Source organism: Hyaena hyaena, unplaced genomic scaffold, assembly GCF_003009895.1.
Source record: "Hyaena hyaena isolate Hyena2069 unplaced genomic scaffold, ASM300989v1 scaffold_369, whole genome shotgun sequence".
Lineage (NCBI taxonomy): Eukaryota > Metazoa > Chordata > Mammalia > Carnivora > Hyaenidae > Hyaena > Hyaena hyaena.
Window position 1 is genome coordinate 682,517 of NW_024081000.1, and position 18,620 is coordinate 701,136.

The 18,620-nt window shown below is 43.6% G+C and overlaps 1 protein-coding gene across 3 annotated transcripts in view; it reads right to left on the bottom strand.

Moving 5' to 3' along the window:
• The window catches only part of FRMD3 (FERM domain containing 3), a 302,421-nt gene that overhangs the window by 97,480 nt on the left and 186,321 nt on the right, over positions 1-18,620 (bottom strand). For all 3 annotated transcript variants that reach the window (XM_039250404.1, XM_039250403.1, XM_039250405.1), the window contains exons 4-6: positions 15,937-16,015; positions 9,802-9,899; positions 3,182-3,305 (exon numbers count right to left, since the gene is read on the bottom strand). In XM_039250404.1, coding sequence (XP_039106335.1) covers positions 3,182-3,305; positions 9,802-9,899; positions 15,937-16,015 — 301 coding nt within the window. The remainder of the gene's footprint in view (positions 1-3,181; positions 3,306-9,801; positions 9,900-15,936; positions 16,016-18,620) is intronic.

The window sequence follows — 18,620 nt, forward strand, 5'->3', positions numbered from 1 at the left end:
AAATCTCTTAACATCTAAAGGAATCTAAGTCAATAAAAATTCTTACTACCATACCCTTGGTCTTTTATTTTCAAGCACCTCAACATTCCAAGGAGTCCCTCTCTTTCTGCCCCCTAAAGAACTCTTATTCATGGCTGTCTATCATGCCATCTTCATTCCAAATTAAAGCAGTATGTAGCCTCCCAGAGACAGTGGTTTTCTTTTTCCTCCCTGGTTAATTCTCTCCTAAGAATCATAGCTTCTGTCCTTTCCTCAGAGAGCACATGAGGAGAATGATTCCAATCATGTAAAAAGGCAGAAGATTGTGAACACCCACAGGTGAGTACATTTATCTCACTGTAAATCGTCGTCACTATTTCCGCTGAACTTTGTGTAGGAAGCAAGAGGTTAGTTTTGGGGTCCCTCAAACCCCAACAATCCTCTCAGTTTTGGGGGTCCCTCAAACTCAAACAGCTAAATCTTCTCAGAAAGTTTCTGTGATCGCACATTATCCCTTTGCTGTGTGAGAGGGTTATGAGTGCTGTGATAACCTTAGAGGGTAACACCCTGGCACAGTCTTCTATGGTCGTCTTCCCTCTCCAACTCTCTCCTGACACTACTGGGTTTGAAAAGTGATCCAACCAAAGGTCCAATTTCCCACACCAGAAAATCAACACTTGCAAAACCTGTGTGCAAAGGGCTCACTGAACCCCCAAAATAACCTCAGTCTCTATGGCAGGCTTCCAACGAGTTCTAGAAAGCCTCTCACCCTCTGCATTGTCAGCTTATTCTGCTCTTCTTATCTTCCCATCCAAACCTATAATCTCTCTCTGCTGCACCGATGCAGAAGGAAATGCACAACTACTTGAGGATGAGCAAAAATTCACAGCAACTTGAAATTACCCTCTAAACCTCTCTATGCAATGTCACATTACTTCCGGCTATTTCATCCTTCAACATACAACATTGACTTTTTTACAAGGGCTTTCTGGATGTTATAAATGTGTACTGCTTCAGAATAGCAGCTTTGATCAAGCCCATGGCATTGACTTCCAAGATCTATAAATCATGGCTGATCAATGACCCCCTCTCTTCTTATGGTGCATGACGACTCCTTGCAGGGTTCTCAACAAAGTCAAGTGTTGGCACAAGGTCCAATCTACAGCTGATTATAAAAAGCAATCTGGAATCTTCTTTGATTCAGTCATTTACTCACAAAATCCAGTAGGTCACCGAGTCTTAATGTGTGCTTGCTCAAAACTCTCTTCTTTCAATTTTCTCTCTTCCTATTCTGTTCCAGGTCCATCGTGTCTCTTGTCTGGAGAGCAGAAATAATGAACTGGTCCTTCTGTCCACAGTCTCCATCCTCTGGCACCACTGCCATGGTGATCACTGTGGAACACCAACAGCACTATCTGATTGGCTTAGGACTGCTCAGCACAGTGAAGAAGAGCGTGTTGGTGTCAAGTAAGAGCAAGGTTCAAGTTCTGACTTCGCTGCTAACAGGGCAAGTCCTTTATCCACTCAATGTTGTGCCATTTTCACCTCGGAATGGAAACAATAGCACCTCCCTTGTAGAGTTTAGGAGGGCTGAGCAGACACATGTAACACTCTTCGCACAGTGTTTTGACATCTAGTAATGCTCAATAAATGTTTACTAATATCATATGTTCCGGGCACTTGAGCTCCTGCAAATTCTGGTCACAGCAGACCTTTTGATTCCTATCTCCCACCAATCCACACAGTGGATGGGACTCCTTCACCCAGAGGTTCTCGCCCTGTGCTGCCCAGATGCTGCTGGTCCACAAACTCCTCAGCTAGAATATCGGAACTTTATTTTGACTCTAGCATTATCATGCCCCAAATGTAAAGAGTAGTCAGTGTCCTATATTTTCAAAAAAGCTTTTCATTAGGAGACAATACTCTCAAGTTACACAGAGATGATATGTTGCTTTCTGAAATCAGTACAATTTTTTGATGTCTAATAATCTCTATCTGTTAAGAACAAAGGTCATCTTTCAAAGCTGAAATACCTGCCACTTTTAATGCCCATACACATACTCTCCTCAGACTCTCCAGAAGGGGGAGTGCCTGCCTAAAGTAGGGAATTCGAGCACTCCCACGAAAGGGACAGTTACTTATTAAGAATTCCTAATCTGGTGATGCTGTTTATATATTTATATATATGTGTGTGTGTGTGTGTGTGTATAAATTTTATTCTTTTATACAATTTTTAATAAATTTATATATATATTTATATTATATACAATTACTGGAAGTCCATAAGATGGCAGTATCTCTGTTCTTGCAGGTCTTCACCCATACTTGTCAGAGCAAAGCCCATGATTATTATCAGAGTGAGTTTTTCTGTGATTTGCACAGATCTAAATCCTAGTTACACACTAGAGCACCTGAGTTACTTGATTCTAAGATGGCAAGGATTCCTCCCCACGCTCAAGTCATACCTGGTAGCCCATGCAGGGCGGAAGCATCCCAAGGATTAAAGCACACAGTCTGGCATCAGGCTGCCTGGATTCAGATCTGGACTCTGCCACTTGCTAGCTTGGGTAAAGTGTTTCATCTCTCCGTGCCTCAGTTCCCTCATGTGTGAAATGGAAACTACCATGGCACCTATCTGCTATGTCATTGTCAAGGTTAAGTAAGTCACTAGGCATAAGTACTCAGAACAGTGCCTGGTACACAGCGAATCCTGTGTGCGACTCCGCTACTCCCGTCATCACTACTCTGTAGTTAGTAATCACAATCAACCTGGAGCACCAGAGACCAGGAATAGAGCAGACGCTGAGGCTGTCTTCTTGAAAGCTCCGCAAATGAAATCTCATCGATGGATTTCACCCTACCTGGAAGTCAAAGCCTCCAGGAATGGACGCAGAAGAGGACAAGGCAATGCAAAATTCAAAACAGAAAAGATCATTCCATACCCTAGATTTCACTTACAGAAACTCAGGGTGGTTAAAACCCATAGGAAAATACAGGGCTCTAATGACTACTGATGGTTCATAAACAGCCACCCAGGGGACCCCACACTATTGAGATGGTTATTGACGGAGGATCTTGATGGTGCCCAGAAAGATCACTCTGCTGCTGGAAACGGTCCACCCCGTACGTCATCAATATTCTTTCACAACACGATTTCCACATTCTTGTCTCTATCATTCTTCCAAATGCCTACCCCTATTACCTGAATTCGTTTTTATGGATATCCACTATTTTTCTTTCCAGCTTCTGGGACTGCTTGGGGAAAATCTCAAACTCACTGACGTAATTCTCAGGATGCTCATCAGGATCGTAATCACCGAGCTCAGCTGTAACCAGTAAGAAATAAAGAGAGAGAAAGATTTAAAACAAGGGTAGGGGACTTGTGGGATAGCTCCTGCCACCCAAATGAAGAGCTGGGAATAGCTCACCCAACAAAATGTATTTGTGTCCATGGGACCACCAAAGCCTGTGTGTCTAGAAGCCCATATTCTAGCTCAGATCTAGCTGTAGGAGCTTGGACATTTGCTGTCCTATCCGGGTCTCATTTTCTTCATCTATATAATAAAGGAATTTAAATAGTTTTTTCCCCAATAGGGAACTATGGGCATTTTGGGGACCTAAACAATTATTTATTGCTTCAGACCTTCCAAGGCAGATAGGACATTTATCACCCCTATCCTTCAGGTACCAAGTGTTAGCAGTACACCTAGTCACTGTGATCACCAGAGATGCCCCCCAGTAACTGCAAATGTCCCCCAGAATAGTAACTGGAAACACTGGATGTCCCCCAAGGTTCCTTTCATAGCTAATTTTCTGAGTCTGTATATTCTCTGGCTGGAGCTGTCCCACTCTGAGATTTGTGCAAGTGTGGTGCATCCAAGGAAAAAAAAGTCACAACATGAAGGCACCCAAGAAGACTGCACTTAAAAATAAATGGAATTCTCCTCAGATTGAAGAATATAAATCAAATCATGGGCAAGCGTGCCAGATGAAGGCTGTCACTGGATTCTAATAGAGAGTACCCCCAGAGGGTCTTTAAGGGCAAAAAGAAGTGCTGGCACATCTCTGAGCTCCTAGAGGGTCTAGGAAAGGATGGACCCGGGATGCACATCAACCACAGCCTGGAGTGGCAAAGGGGATCCTCTGGCAGAGGGGATGGATTTTACGGATCGTACAAGCTTGCTAAGGAAAATGAGCCAAAAGGGGCAAGTGTCTCAGGCAAAAATGGCCCCAAAAAGATTAAAAGATGGAGGGAAAGTTGTATTAGAAGAGCTTGATCACTAACAGGACTTTGTAGTAGATAAGAATCAATATGCCTTGAGCACATCTGCAAAATCACGTCCAACTCTGTAATTTGTATCTACTGTCCCTTCACTGTTGAATCATCTAATGACTACAGAAGGACAAAACTGGGAGGAAAGCAAAGCTCTTTAAAGCTTCTTAATAGAATTCAAATTACAGAGTTCTTGCAACTACCTCAAATGTATATCTTACAGGGGGAAGGACTTTTAAAATAAGATCCAGGGGCACCTGGGTGGTTCAGTCGGTTCAGCATCCAACTCTTGTTTTTGGCTCTGGTATTGGTCTTGTGTTTGGTGGGTTTGAGCCCCGCATTGGGCTCTGTGCTGACAGTGAAGAGTCTACTTGGGATTCTCGCTCTCTCCCCCCGCTCTGTCTCTGCCCTTCCCCTCACTTGCTCTGTCTCTCTCAAAATGAAGAAACTTAAAATTTTTTTTTAATTTTAAATAAATAAAATAAGATCCAAAATACCATCAACCCTAAGAGGGCAACTGATTAATTGGATTGTGGTGGGGTCCTCTCCCTAAGGAAAGAGGAGAAAAAAAAAAAAAAAAGACTCAAGGCAATCTGGCTATATGCCTATGTGACGACATCCCTCACGACCTTGTAACATGAGACCACTCAATCATGCATGTTTGTGTGTTACCATATACGGAGGACAAAGAAGTAAAACATATATAAAAAATTATGCCATGTGGCATTCAGGGATCAGTTCTTTGGGTACGAACCCAACCGAGTGGTGCTGGAAAAAATAAAGTTGCTTCCTGGAAAGAAGAGCCTCGGTGTCAAGACTCTCTGGGAATCTTGCTACAAGATCATATTAAAATCAAAATACTTCTGTTTGTCACAGGTAGTCATACTCAGAATAGTAGATACAGGACAAAACCAAAAGGATATATTTGCAAAATCCCAAAATGCCAAGGGCAGATATCTAGAATAAAGAAATCCCTACCAATCACTAAGAAAGTGGGCAGGAAGACTAGTAGGAAAATGATCAAGGAACAGAATGGGAAACCCAAAGGATGAATATAGGAAGAGAGGCTCAAACTCATCAGTAATCAGAACTATGGAAACCAAACCATGAGAGACTCTTGAATGCTGACAAAAACTGAGGACTGATGGATGTGGGGGGGAGGGGGGGATGGGCATGGAGGAGGGCACTTTGGGGATGAGCACTGAGTGTTATGTAGAAACTAATTTGAGAATAAACTATTTGTAAAAAAAAAATAAAAAAAAAAATAAAAAAAAAAGAACTATGGAAACCAAAACATCACTTGATACCTATAAGATTGGCAAAAAGTTTAGGAAGTCGGAGGATTCTATGCGTCAGCAAAGATGTGAGGTAATGGAAATACTCGTATACTTTTGGAGGATCCCTGATGCATGTAGCTCTTCTAAAGAGCAAGCTAGGAATAGTGAGTCAAAACTCACCCACTAATCCCGCTTCTAGGCATATATTCTATAAAAACTCTTGAGTACAAGAAAGGTTTCAAAGGCAACTTGGATATTTGTTGTTGGTGAGAGCAATTAATAAAACACAAGCAATGTCCCCTAGTGGATACTCTATAACAATTAAAAGCAACAAACAGATGAATACCCAGCAACCTGAATAGATCCCCCAAAAAGTGTTTTGGGCATAAAAGGATTAAAATGAGTTTTACAGCCCCATCTAATTTACAACACTTAAACATATATACAAACCACACAATATAATCATTTATAAGGATGTATGCAAAGTCAAAGATCTTTATGAACCGAACTATTGCCTTTAGGAAGGGAAATGGAGAATGATGAAATGGGAAATCAATCAATTAATCAACTGGTGGACCCAACGGGACCAGTGAAGAGAATTAGGCATCAACTGATGATTAAATCAACCTGAGTTACACGTATAACACTCCTATACCCACACCTCCACACCTACACATACATATCACCCTGGGAGTCAGCTATGGACCTAGGAGATGGTATAACCCAATGTCTCCATTTTTCATAGGGAATGATCCACCAGTACAAAACTGGGTCATACTCGATGCAAATGTCAGTTTACATGGTGGTTGGTGAGGGAGGGTGTTGTTTGGCAGGGAGTGGGGGAAGGATCTCTTTCCAGGAAAACTTGTGAGATGAAATGGACTTGTACTGCTAAACACTACAAATAAGTAGCTTGGAAAACACCAGAAAACTAAAAGAAGAAATGACATGGAACCTGCACTAGGTTGCTAACAAGGCAAATGTCAATGCCTCCCGCATCACATGCCCTGCTTTCTTATCCCTTAAAGCCTGTCTTTAACTCTGACTTCACCTGAAACAAAAGGTAGTTCATAAATAATTCAGGACTTGTAACTATTCCAACTTTGTTCTCCATACCAAGAGGAGTTGGGTGAACAAAGGCAAAGTTGTGGCAAACGCACATCGGATGCCTTGTGATTTGAAACAGGCCCTAGTGCCTGTCTAAGGGAATTTAACTGTCAGAAAAATCCAAAGAGTTGAAGCAGAAGGATGAATGCGATCGGGTGACATTAGTAAGTCAAAAGGGCAAGCCAGGTAATGCGTTTCCCCGGGTTTGGAGAGGACTCATTCCAAAAGAACATGAGACACAGGATGTTACAGCTCCAGGGTCAACTCTGTCAGGAGCCTTCCCTGAGCACCTCACTGGGTCAGGAGCCCTCCTGAGGTCATAGCAGGAACCTGGGCATTCCTCTGTTGAGCCATTAACACATCACACTGGCCTTTACCAGTCTGTCCACCCTACTCCTCCCTCCCAACCAGGGACTTTGTATGGTACTGCCTGTCATCCAGCAGCTGCTCAGTAAACGTTCAGAGAACACACAAACAAATAAGCAAATGAGGTAGGTTACCAACTGCTCTTTCTCAAATAGAGAAATAAAGGCTACATCAGTGCAATTTAGGCAAGTGCCCTCGTTCGCTTAATGTCACTGCTGGAGAACTTCCTGTGTGCCAGACACAGGATACTACTTCCACGGAACTTAGATTCTACATAGACGGAATGCCTAAGAAGTTCCAAAACCAACGCAACAACATAAATTCAGTTAGAAATGCTTAAAGACCACCAAACAGGGGTATGAGACAGAACGTTGCGCAGGAGAGAGGCTGCTTTCATGGCCCAGGAAGACTCCTCAGAGGAAGTGATATTTGAACTGAGTTTGAATTCAGTTCTGAAACTCTAGAACACATCAGGCAGAGGCAATCAAAACGACAATCCCACCATGTTGCTGTTCTGCAGAAGGAACAGGAGAGACACTATTTTTACCAAGAAAAGATATAAATAGATCCCTGGGGTTTTTGTGTAATTGTTCTGCAGTTTGTATTATAGGGTTTTTGTTGTTGTTGTTGTTTTAATGTTTTATTTATTTTTGAGAGAGAGACAGAGACAGCATGAGCAGCGGAGGGACACAGAGAGAGGGAGACACAGAATCTGAAACAGGCTCCAGGCTCTGAGCTGTCAGCACAGAGCCCAACGCAGGGCTCGAACTCATGAACCGTGAGATCATGACCTGAGCTGAAGTCGGACGCTTAACCAACTGAGCCGTCCAGGCGACCCCTGCAGTTCGTATTATGAAAGCAAATGCATTGCATGTCTTGGATATGCTCACTGTGTTCAGTATGTACAACCAGCAACACTCTGGGTGCCGCCTGTTTTGTATATACCTGAGAATATTCTGAAGCTTCAAACACGCTCCTGCAGACGTTAGCAAGTAAGAAGCCAACAAACAGTCACATGGCCTCTCAATTTCTAATCCTTTCCTCCACATTCCCACTCTCTCTCTGTAAGCGTAAGCAGGTCCCAATCTCTACCAGCATTTGTAATGATCTCTAGAGCTGCTGAAACATCACCCCAACCACCAGAGAAGTTCACGAATCCAGCTTTTACTGGGTTTGCTGCAAATGGCCCACGGACACTGCTGTAACTTAGAGCTTAAAGGGCCCTTTTGAGGCCTGCCGGTCCATTTCCAGCTCTATTTCTCCAAAGCATCTGTGCATGTGGCCGGGGGTAATAGCGCCGAGGGCCCTGACTGACTGGAGGGAGACTCAGTGGCTTTATTTCAAACACAAAATAGAATGGCGAGTTTCCCGTTACAGATCCATATTGAGCAGGTCCTTAGAGACTTGACCGTGACTCACTAATGCCTAAATGTGTTCTGAAATGCTCGTGTGCTGGTCTGTTGCTTGGATTAGTATTGATCCGCTCTTCCCTTACGGAGGACAGTGCCCCCTAACCAGGAATTTTCAATCTCACAGGAAAGGAGGAGGTGGATGGGTTCTCACATCCCTCAGCTCTGCTGGAAGACAGGTGGTTTGGGGAAACACATATTCCACCTTGGGGCAGATAGAGGGAGTATGAGGCATCACCCTATCACTGTAGTTCTGACTTCAACTTGAATAGCTCCACGGGGTTTCAATACCTCTGCCAAAATGTGCTCTGCAGCACCAGGTGGACCCCAGGGAAGGGGAAAGCAACACAGACACGCTCTTCAGAATTCTCAGGAAGCACCCCCACACACACCGGAAACAGAGCCCAAGGAACCATTTCACAGCACAGAGCACCAAGCATGGTGGGTGACAGCGGAACCCCAGGGGAACGATGGGTGTCTCTCTGAAGCTCTGAGTGAAGCTTGGAATTGTAACAGGCAGACGGCTGTCACCATCTGCTTAGGACCCATCATAAGCTCCTTTGTTATTCTAGATCCTTTATAAACAGGACATGCTCACTTGACAACTGCCCCTCTTCCCTTTGCCCCTTCCCTTCTCCTTCCCCCTTCCTCCTCCTTCCCTTCTCTCATAAACATATCATTAGCATTCACACAGCTAATGGCTGAATCACCTGGGTCCCTCCAAACGGGACCTGCTGCTGCCAGCTGCCTCCCACTGGCCCAGGGGAGCAGAACACCAGAGCCATCCTTTGCTTGGGTCCTGAAACCACCCTCGTTCAACCCTGAAAGTAAGCCTCATGACATCGTCACACAGTGGAGAAGGAAGTATGTCACCCCACTGAATACACGCTGGGAGAGCGGAAATAATTTGTCTACGGTGAAAGAGCCGGCAGACGGGAAGGGAGGCTGGACCCGAGTCTGACAGACCGTGAGTCCAGTGCTTTCCTCACGATGCTACATGAGCCCGGAGCTGCTTCAGATTCTGTATCTCCCTCTCTCTCTGTCCCTCCCCCATTTGCCCTCTGTCTCTCTCTCTCAAAAATAAATAAACATTAAAAAAGTTAATAACATTCAAACAAAAGACCTGAGATGAACAGTCAGATGCTTAACTGACTGAGCCATCCAGGCACCCCGTGTGTATAATTTTGTAATTTATATACAAATATATTTTTAATTATTTTAAAAAGTAGTTCTAAAGAATAAATATAATTTATATACATACTTTGACATTTCCCTCCCTGGACATTTCCTCCTCATGACACCCATTAGGCACTACATCTGATGGTCAGAACTCAGATCATAGAGCACCCCGCATCCCTTCACGGGGATGGGTAGCTACAGCCACGCTTACCTTGAACGATACAGGCACCCAGGTAGGCAGCATCTGAAAAGGAGCAGAGCAGTCGACCGTGGAAAATATCCCTTTTAATTTGCAGGTACAAAAGATACCTGTAATACAGAACAAGAAAGAGTCACCCTATGTTGGGGCCAAGGCCGGGGAAAAAGCGGAAAGATTGTTCATGCTTTGTGCAGCCGGGCCACCGGAGCCCCACGGATGCCAAGCAGGGCGAACTGAGGGGCCCGCTGGATTCCGGAAATCTGAAGGGACTGTGGCAGCTTCCAAAATTGAGTGGCTGGCCCCTTTTAGAAAGACCTGAGCAGGGTGCCTGGGTTGTCAGACAGTGAAGATTCTGACTCTGGTTTTCGGCTCAGGTCATGATCTCACAGTTTGGGAGTTTGAGACCCACATTTGGCTCTGTGCTGACAGCGCAAAGCCTGCTTGGAATTCTCTCGCGCGCTCTTTCTCTGCCCCTCCGTCTGTCTCTGTCTCTCTCTCTCTAGTTAATTATCTAATTAAAGTTTTTAAAAAGACACGAGAAGAGAAGAAAGCCACAAGCCCAGCAGCCACGGTTCCTGGAAGGAAGGAGGACACCCAGCCCACCTCAGGTCCACGTTGCCCACACTCCCTGTGAAACAGAGAATCAGGAAATGGATTCAGTTCATATCCAGAGACGAGTCTCAGGGGCAGACAGACTCAAATTCATCAATCTCAAAAGGACTTGGTTAGGAGGCCAGAAAGCCAATTATTTCACAACGAGAGCTGCCCTTCTGTTCGGCGCCGCGTCCCCCTCTCCAGGGACCCAGGTGGCCACAAGAGCCAGGCAAAGCCGGTGACGAGTGCAGCGGGCTAGCGTCGGGGCTCCGGGAGGCAGAGTGGAGAACGCGGCTCCCGGGCCGGGTCAGACGCAGCACAGAGAAGTGGGCCAGCTTTTCCAGAAACTCAAAGAGACAGGTTTAAAAATGAAATCCTTTGAATTTGAAATGTTGCAACAAATTCTGTTTTTTAAAACACTGTCGTGCCAAACAGAGAGCATGCACAGGCCCGATTCAGCCAGCGGAGAGGGGACAGGAAGGTCTGCAACCCCTGGCTCAGGCTCACCTTGTCACTGTCCCTTTTGTTCTCCATGCTGACCAACCCCCCTTTAGATTGCCTCCTATTTCTTAGCCACGAGGATTCTTTCCTTCCAGGCTTAGGCTTGGGGTCTATTGTTTCTGACTAAAGTGACTCTGCAGATGTGTGCAGATTCTTTGTTTATTTTCACTTAACTCTGAGACTTTTTTTTATACCAGGTTCTTGGAACCAGGTGTTGGCATCACTCAACTGGTCCCAGTCACCACTTCCAGGGCTCCAAGGATCTGATCATTACCCGGTGTGTGAGCCATGTACACAACGCAGATCAGAGAGCGTGACTAAGGTGCTAAGATCACACAGCCCCCGAGCCCTGGAGCTCCCCAGCTCTGGCCACTGGATCACCTACAGCACCCCAGACACACCGAAGTGTTCAGAGGCTCACCAGTGTTGTTGTCTGATGAGTCTTTATCCCGTACCTGCTACATGCTGTACACTGCACTAGGCACTGGGGACACTGTAGAAGCTCAAATGACACTCTTGCCCTCAACGTTGTACAGAATTGTTTGCAGGGGACAAAGGGAGTCCTGAACACATTTCTGGCCCAGAGTTTGGTACATATTGTGTCAGAGAAACAGCATCACACTTGGTAGGCAAGGACCCAGACCGCTCCCTACAAGAGTGCCTCTCACACTTCTGTGAGCATGTGAGTTACCCAGAAATCCTGGCAGAATGTGGATTGTAATTCATTAGATCAGGGTGGGGATCAGAGTCCATATTTCTTTAAATTTTTAAATTAACAAAATTTTTAATTTTTTTTAAAATTTTTTTTAATGTTTTATTTATTTCTAGGAGAGAGAGAGAGACAGCGTGAGCAGGGGAGGGTCAGAGAGAGAGGGAGTCACAGACTGAAACAGGCTCCAGGCTCTGAGCTGGCAGTCAGCACAGAGCCCGATGCGGGGCTTGAACCCACGAACCGCGAGACCATGACCTAAGCGAAAGTCGGACACTTAACCGACTAAGCCACCCAGGCGCCCCTTAATGTTTATTTTTGAGAGAGAGCAAGCGCGAGTGAGCGCACGTGCATGAGTGGGGGAGGGGCAGAGAGTGAGGGACACAGAATCTGAAGCAGGCTCCAGGCTATGAGCTGTCAGCACAGAACCTGATGTGGGGCCTGAACTCAGGACCAGTGAGATCGTAACTGAACTGAAGTCAGATGCTTAAGTGAGCCACCCAGGGACCCTAAGAGTCCATGTTTCTAAGAAGCTTCCTGGTGAGGCTGGGCTGCAGGCCCACGGACTGCACTTTGAGTAATCAGGTTCTAATCCAGTGGTTCTCAGAGCTGACTGCACATTAGAACCACCTGGGGTAGCTTTTAAAAACTACCAAGCTGTGGGGCACCTGAGCGGCTCAGTTGGTTGAGCATCCAACTCTTGATTTCAGCTCCAGTCATGATCATAGGGTTGTGGGATTGAGCCCCACATCAGTCTTCACACTCAGTATGGAGACTGCTTAAGAGTCTCTCTCTCCCTCTGCCCCTCTCCTGGTTCACACTCTCTAAAAAATAAAATAAAAATAAACTACCAAGCTATGGACTCTACCTATTAAATCAGAACCCGGGTCCTCACAAAAACGTGGACACAAATGTTCATAGCAGCATTATTCATAACAGCTACAAAGTAGAAAAACCCAAATGCCCATCAGCTGATGACTGGATAAAATAAAGGCATATCCATGCAATGGAATATTGTTCAGCCGTCCAGAGGAATGAAGTACGACTACGTGCCACGGCATGGATGGGCCTGGACAACATGAAGCTATGTGAAAAGAAGCCAGACATAAAAGGCCACACATTGTATGATTCCATTTCTATGAAATGTCCAAAATAGGGGCATCTGGAGAGACAGGTAGTCAATGAATGGCTGCCTGAGAGGGGGTTGCAAGTAGGGGAAATAGGAAATAACTGGAAGGGTACTGGTTTCCTACTGGGGTAATAAGAATGTTCTGGAATTAGATCATGCACAACTTCGTGAACACACTAACCCTGCTGAGGTACATGGCAATACCTTCCAGAAGAAACTAATGCTTTTGAGAATCCATTTGCCTTAGAGTAGTTCTCAAATTTTGACATGCTTGAGAGCTGCCTGGATGGGTCATGAAAATGCAGATTGCTGAGCCCCGTCCCAGGTCTGGAATGGGGACCAGGTTCTCAGGTGCTGCTGTTGCTGGTCTGGGGACCTCACTTGGAAGACCTCAGCCATAGACCATTCAGACTACCAAGGTCACACAAGTATGATCTTAAAGACTGTAAACTACCAGGCCAAATACCATGAAGCTTCTTGTCTACCTGTTAAATGTTACACATTGAACAAAAAGAATCCCTTTCCATTTTTTTGAGTTTAGTAGTGAAAAATAGTTTCAAATAACTATGGACTGATGACTAAGAGGGCTTGAGTTCTCCTCTCATGACTCAAAATCAAGATTGATGGAAGCTTGCAGAGAAAAGAAAATCCGCTTTCACACATCTGAGCTTGGGTCCTTGCTCATATCAGTGATCTTTAGAGATAATCATAGATTATTATGGGTTCAACATAATCCGCTGAGCCTCACAAATAGCTTCAGGATCAGATATTCATTTTTTAATATAATAGCCACCAAAAAAAAATAATATTGCATCTCCTTTTAGTATCACTCCTGTATGAAAAGATTAAGCAAAAAAAAAAAAAAAAAGCACAAGAAGCTCTGGAGCAAACATTTCTTGTGCCATCATTCATGATACTGCTTCTCTAACAGAACTTAAAAATGGTTCTTATTTGTAAAAATATTAAAACCAACACACTTTGATTACATTCAAATTGTATACAGCATTTACAAAAGCTCCAGAAATCTAAAAGACTGAAAGAGGATTGTGTAAATGGAGAGATAAATCAAGAATAAAAATGATCTCAAATATCCTTTTTTTAATGAGTATTTGTGGTCTGACTCTTTCCAACCTGCCTTGGGGTCAATGTTTCTTGACCCCCAAGCATGGTCATGAATGTGATTTTAACTTCTCATGTAGCAAATTCTTCTAAAACTTTAGATTAGTCTGGGGCTCCTGGCTGACTCAGTCAGTTAAGCGTCTGACTTTCACTCAGGTCACCATCTCATGGTTTGTGAGTTTGAACCCAGTGTCCGGCTCTGCACTAACAGCTCAGAGCCTGGAGCCTGCTTCAGATTCTGCGTGTCCCTCTCTCTCTCCCCCTCCCTCATTCTATCTCTCCCTCTCTCTCAAAAATAAACAAACATTAAAAAAACTAAACTTTAGATCAAAAGAAAAACTAACCTCTTTCAAGATAGAATTTAAACCATAAGTGCCGGGGGCATTCCACAGTTTTTAGATTCATTTTGAATTCTAAGAATTGTATTGACTAAGAAAAGCCCATTTCTATCTGTGCAAGGACTGGGCATTGTCTTAGTTTCCTTTGGAGACCTAAAGATGTTCACAATCTTCCACTATTCATACCTAAGCTACTCAGTCTAATGCAGGGAAATGCTAGCAAATTTAATCAAGAGGAATTTTACTGGAGTTGTTAACTAACACTTTGTATTCTTCTACTTTCAAATGGGACTTTTCTCAACAAAAGATCCATCCTTATATCATGACACATATTCAATTTTTATCCTCCAGACAAAATTATAAAAAGCAAATGACAAAAGTGAGCCACTGTGGCACCCAACTAAATAATGCCCAGCATAGTATTCGATTTGATCCTTCTAGTTACATCATGGGCACCGAGAAGCCAGGATGAATGTCTTTTTTTTTTTTTTTTTTGGTAGTTCATGCAGCCCCTGCCACATATTACATGATTCTACGTATACAAAATGTCCAGAATAGGCAGAGGAAATGAGCAGATGAGTGGTCGTCAGCATGTCAGGGGCTGGGGGAGAGGACCGGGAGTCAGTGACTGCTCCTGGGTACGGGGTTCCCTTCTGGTGAGGAGAAAATGTTTTGGAATGAGACAGTGGTGATGGTTACCCAACAATGGGAATGTACTTTACGACACAGAATTGTACACTTTGAAGTGGTGAAATTAATTTATATTATGTGAGTTCTAATCTTTTTTAAAAAAAAGCAAACCAGATTGCAAAACGCCAGCCACCACTTAGTGCCCATTATTTACGTATCCCTCGTTTCCACATATACCCTGCCCCCATCCCCAAGCACAAACCTCATTAATGGCTGTGTGCAAATTAATAAGAGAGAAATGAACCATCTGGTCACCTCAGTGCCATGATGGTCAAGCTTTACCGGAGACCTGTGAATAGGAGGAGGCAAAATATCCAAGAACCCAATGCATCACCTTGCATCTCTGCTGCATTCTGACCTATGCAGGTTACTTTGAGGGATGAGTGTGCACAATGATGATTGTAGTCACCTAACCAGAGCCTCATCAAGAACTAAGCATGTGTCAGCTCTTCACCACCCGCCAAGTTGGCCTTTCTGGGACCCTGCTCAGCTGCACTGGCTGAGGCTGCTCTCAAAAGCAAAACCCCAGGAGGAGACCCAGACACGGCCCCAGCTGAGGAAGATCAGAAGGGAAGAGGCTGGAGAACTGGAAAATTCAGAGTTGGCCTGAGAAAAGTCTCCAAGTAGAGGGAAGACTGCCCCAAGGCCGTTCAGCAAGTGCAATACGGGGTGACGGTCGGTACTATCCAGCAATCTTTTCCCTTCCCAAACAGCTCAGATCCAAAAGATGGTCCCAGGGGCTGCACTAGCTATGAATTTACCCGTATCCTAAAAACCATCACCTTCTATTTATTTTTAGCACCCCATTGTCAGATGTTTTCAGAGAATACCTCCTCCTTATAACCACCACTTTGTGTGTGTGCAGTTAATTACACTCCCAATGACAACGGTTTGAAAAATCCCAAGGCAATTAAGCGCAAGAGGAACATTCCACACCAAAATGCCGAATTGAGCGCCTGCTTCGTTGACATGTTCTGATCTAGACAGGAGGCGTGGCTAGCCTGGAAGATGCGGAGGCCCTGGCTGGTTAAAGGTGCACATTAAACATACAAACAAATGAAAAATACCTTGTGAGCTCTTCTTTAATCTTCAAGGGTTCATGTGGGTAGAATTTCACTCTAAAGCACATGGTGTATGGTGGATGAGCTGAAACATCATAAAGAAAAGGCATGAGAAAAGCAGCAAAAGACCATGGACTCCAACACACACAGGAAAGTCAGCCGTGAAGTTACAGCCTAGCTTGGGAGAGTGGGGTGGGGACAGGGGAGAAAGGGATTTTTCTGGAAGAGGCACATCTTATGCCCAAGGAAACAAAGCCACAGTGACAATTAAACTCAAAGAAAATGCTTGACAGGACACCCAAAGCAAATGCGGGACACAGGCAACCTAGTCAGTTAGCACATCTTTCCACGTCACGTTCCCTCCAGGTCACAGCTTCAAATAACATTCTTCCTTCAGATTCTGCCCACCCCCTTGTGACAGATAAATTGCCTGTTGAGGCCTTGGGCCTAGCAAAATATTCTTCAGACTGTGAGGTGGAAAAATGTCACTGGACATGACTAGTTTTCCCAAGACGATGGTGCCTTTAAACTAAAATCGCAATTTTAAAAATGAGTCAGCCATGCACTGATCCTACATTATATACATTTTTGGTATTATTTTAGTATTATCTATGAAGCAGTCACTATGAAAATAAATGCTTTTATGACTTCTTGATTTGTATGAATCAAGATAGCAGTCTGAAGTTCTGATTGAGGTTCGTGATTCTAGAATGTTCTAAGTGCATTAAGTATCTGGAACTCAAGGACCAGCTAAGTGGATTCCTATGACATCCTTAATTATAAAACCACTGTTGATTTGCAATATTAATCTAATAAGTGCACACGAGTATAGTAAGAGGCATTCAAATTCCAAATAGCACATAAGATGAACACCTTAAAATTAAAGAAATATGACAGTATTATTATTTCTATGGATCCCACATACCCACTCATGTTTTGCCTATGTATCAGTATGTCTACTTGGGATCAACTCTGAGTCTACATCCAAATGCAAATAGGAAGCAACATCCTATTGTCCAAATCCTCTTTCATAGTAAGAAGGGGCTAAATGCCCAGCCATCTCTATAATGGCAGGGGCTATTCTGTAGGTAGACAAATTATGTAGAAAGAACTATCAGCATCAAATATGAATGCATATTGAGTATAATTTAATATGGAAAACAGTTCTTAAAAATAATTTGAAAGAAAGCATCCAAATCACAGGAAAACACAGAAGCATCTTTCTGGCCACCTCAGCAGAGAAAAACCGATTATACACATACACCCACACACACAGATGTCAGAGCTCTTTCCATTCAGTGCCCTACTTCCCCACCAGGAACTAGCAGATTTCCTGAGCTGGATGCTCCTAACCCAACGCTGTGTTCCCTGGATTTAAGGAAACATTTTTCTGGAGCACTAGGAGAAAATAAACACCAGCAAAGAAACAACGAAGCAAAAATACACCTGATTCTCAGGTCATTCATCTTTCATGATATCTAGAAGTTCAGCTTTGACTCAAAATTTTTCATCTTTACACATTCCCCAGGTTTCATTTGTTCAAGTCACCACCTCTAAAGGATTAAAGCCAATGGTTTTTCATTATGAAATCTCTGGATTATCTTTAACAGAAAAGTTGAGACCATTTTTCTAAGAGAAGAACAATAGACCAAATAATGGAAATAGCATAAAAAAGGAAATTTTCTTTATTTCTTCTTTATTAGTCTTCAAAATTAATACACGTTGAAGCACAACCAATAAAGAGGATAGATAGACAGATTAATAGTAGATAGTGGATAGATAGATGGATGGATGGACAGATAACAGATAGACAGATAGATAGATGGATATACAGACAGATGAATGGATAAACCATCCCCTTTCATTTTTCTTCTTTGTCTCTATTCCTATCCCTTCTGTCCCTCAGGTCCCCACCCACCTTACCCCCAACTCTCCAACCACTGTCAACAATTTCACCCATATACTTCCACCCTCTTTGCCATACTCACACAAATATATGCCCAAATATGATCACATAGGTGACGGATTTTTTTTATAATGTATTCTCACAAAATGAAATCACACTACATATGTTTCTCTTGCTTTTCTCACTTAACTCTATATTCTGTCCATCCCTCTAGAAGAGCAGTTATAGATCCTACTCATGGTCTATATTAACTGCATAATAGTTCATATTATGGATACATCTGAATTTATTCCACTATTTTCTTTTCTTTCAGGTTGCTTCCACATTTCTATATTTTTATATACATCCTTGTGCAGATTTCATTAAGTATTTATATTTTTATTTCTATAGAACAGACTTCCAAATTTTGAATTGTTGGGTCAACAGGTACACACAAATGTTTCAAAGGGAGCTGGAAAATAAAAGCCCACTGAAAGTAAAGTGGGGAAAGAAGAATCAAAGATGATCCCAAACTAGAGCTGTCATTTTCTCTTCCTCTTGGTCAGCGTATCTGCTTACTATGCCGTAGGCTGGCTTCAGTAGGTATCTGAGCTCATTGGCTACAACTCTCACTCTGCGTAAGGAATCAGGCACTGAGCCTCAGACAGCTCCCCAGGCAGCCATCTTTGAACACTCCCCATAGTAGGAAGTCCAACACAGGCATCCTCGTTCATAGCCTGAGGCTCCAGAATAGTCTAATGCTTCTCCCACAGGCAAAGCCCTTCCATCATTTGAAGGAAGCTCT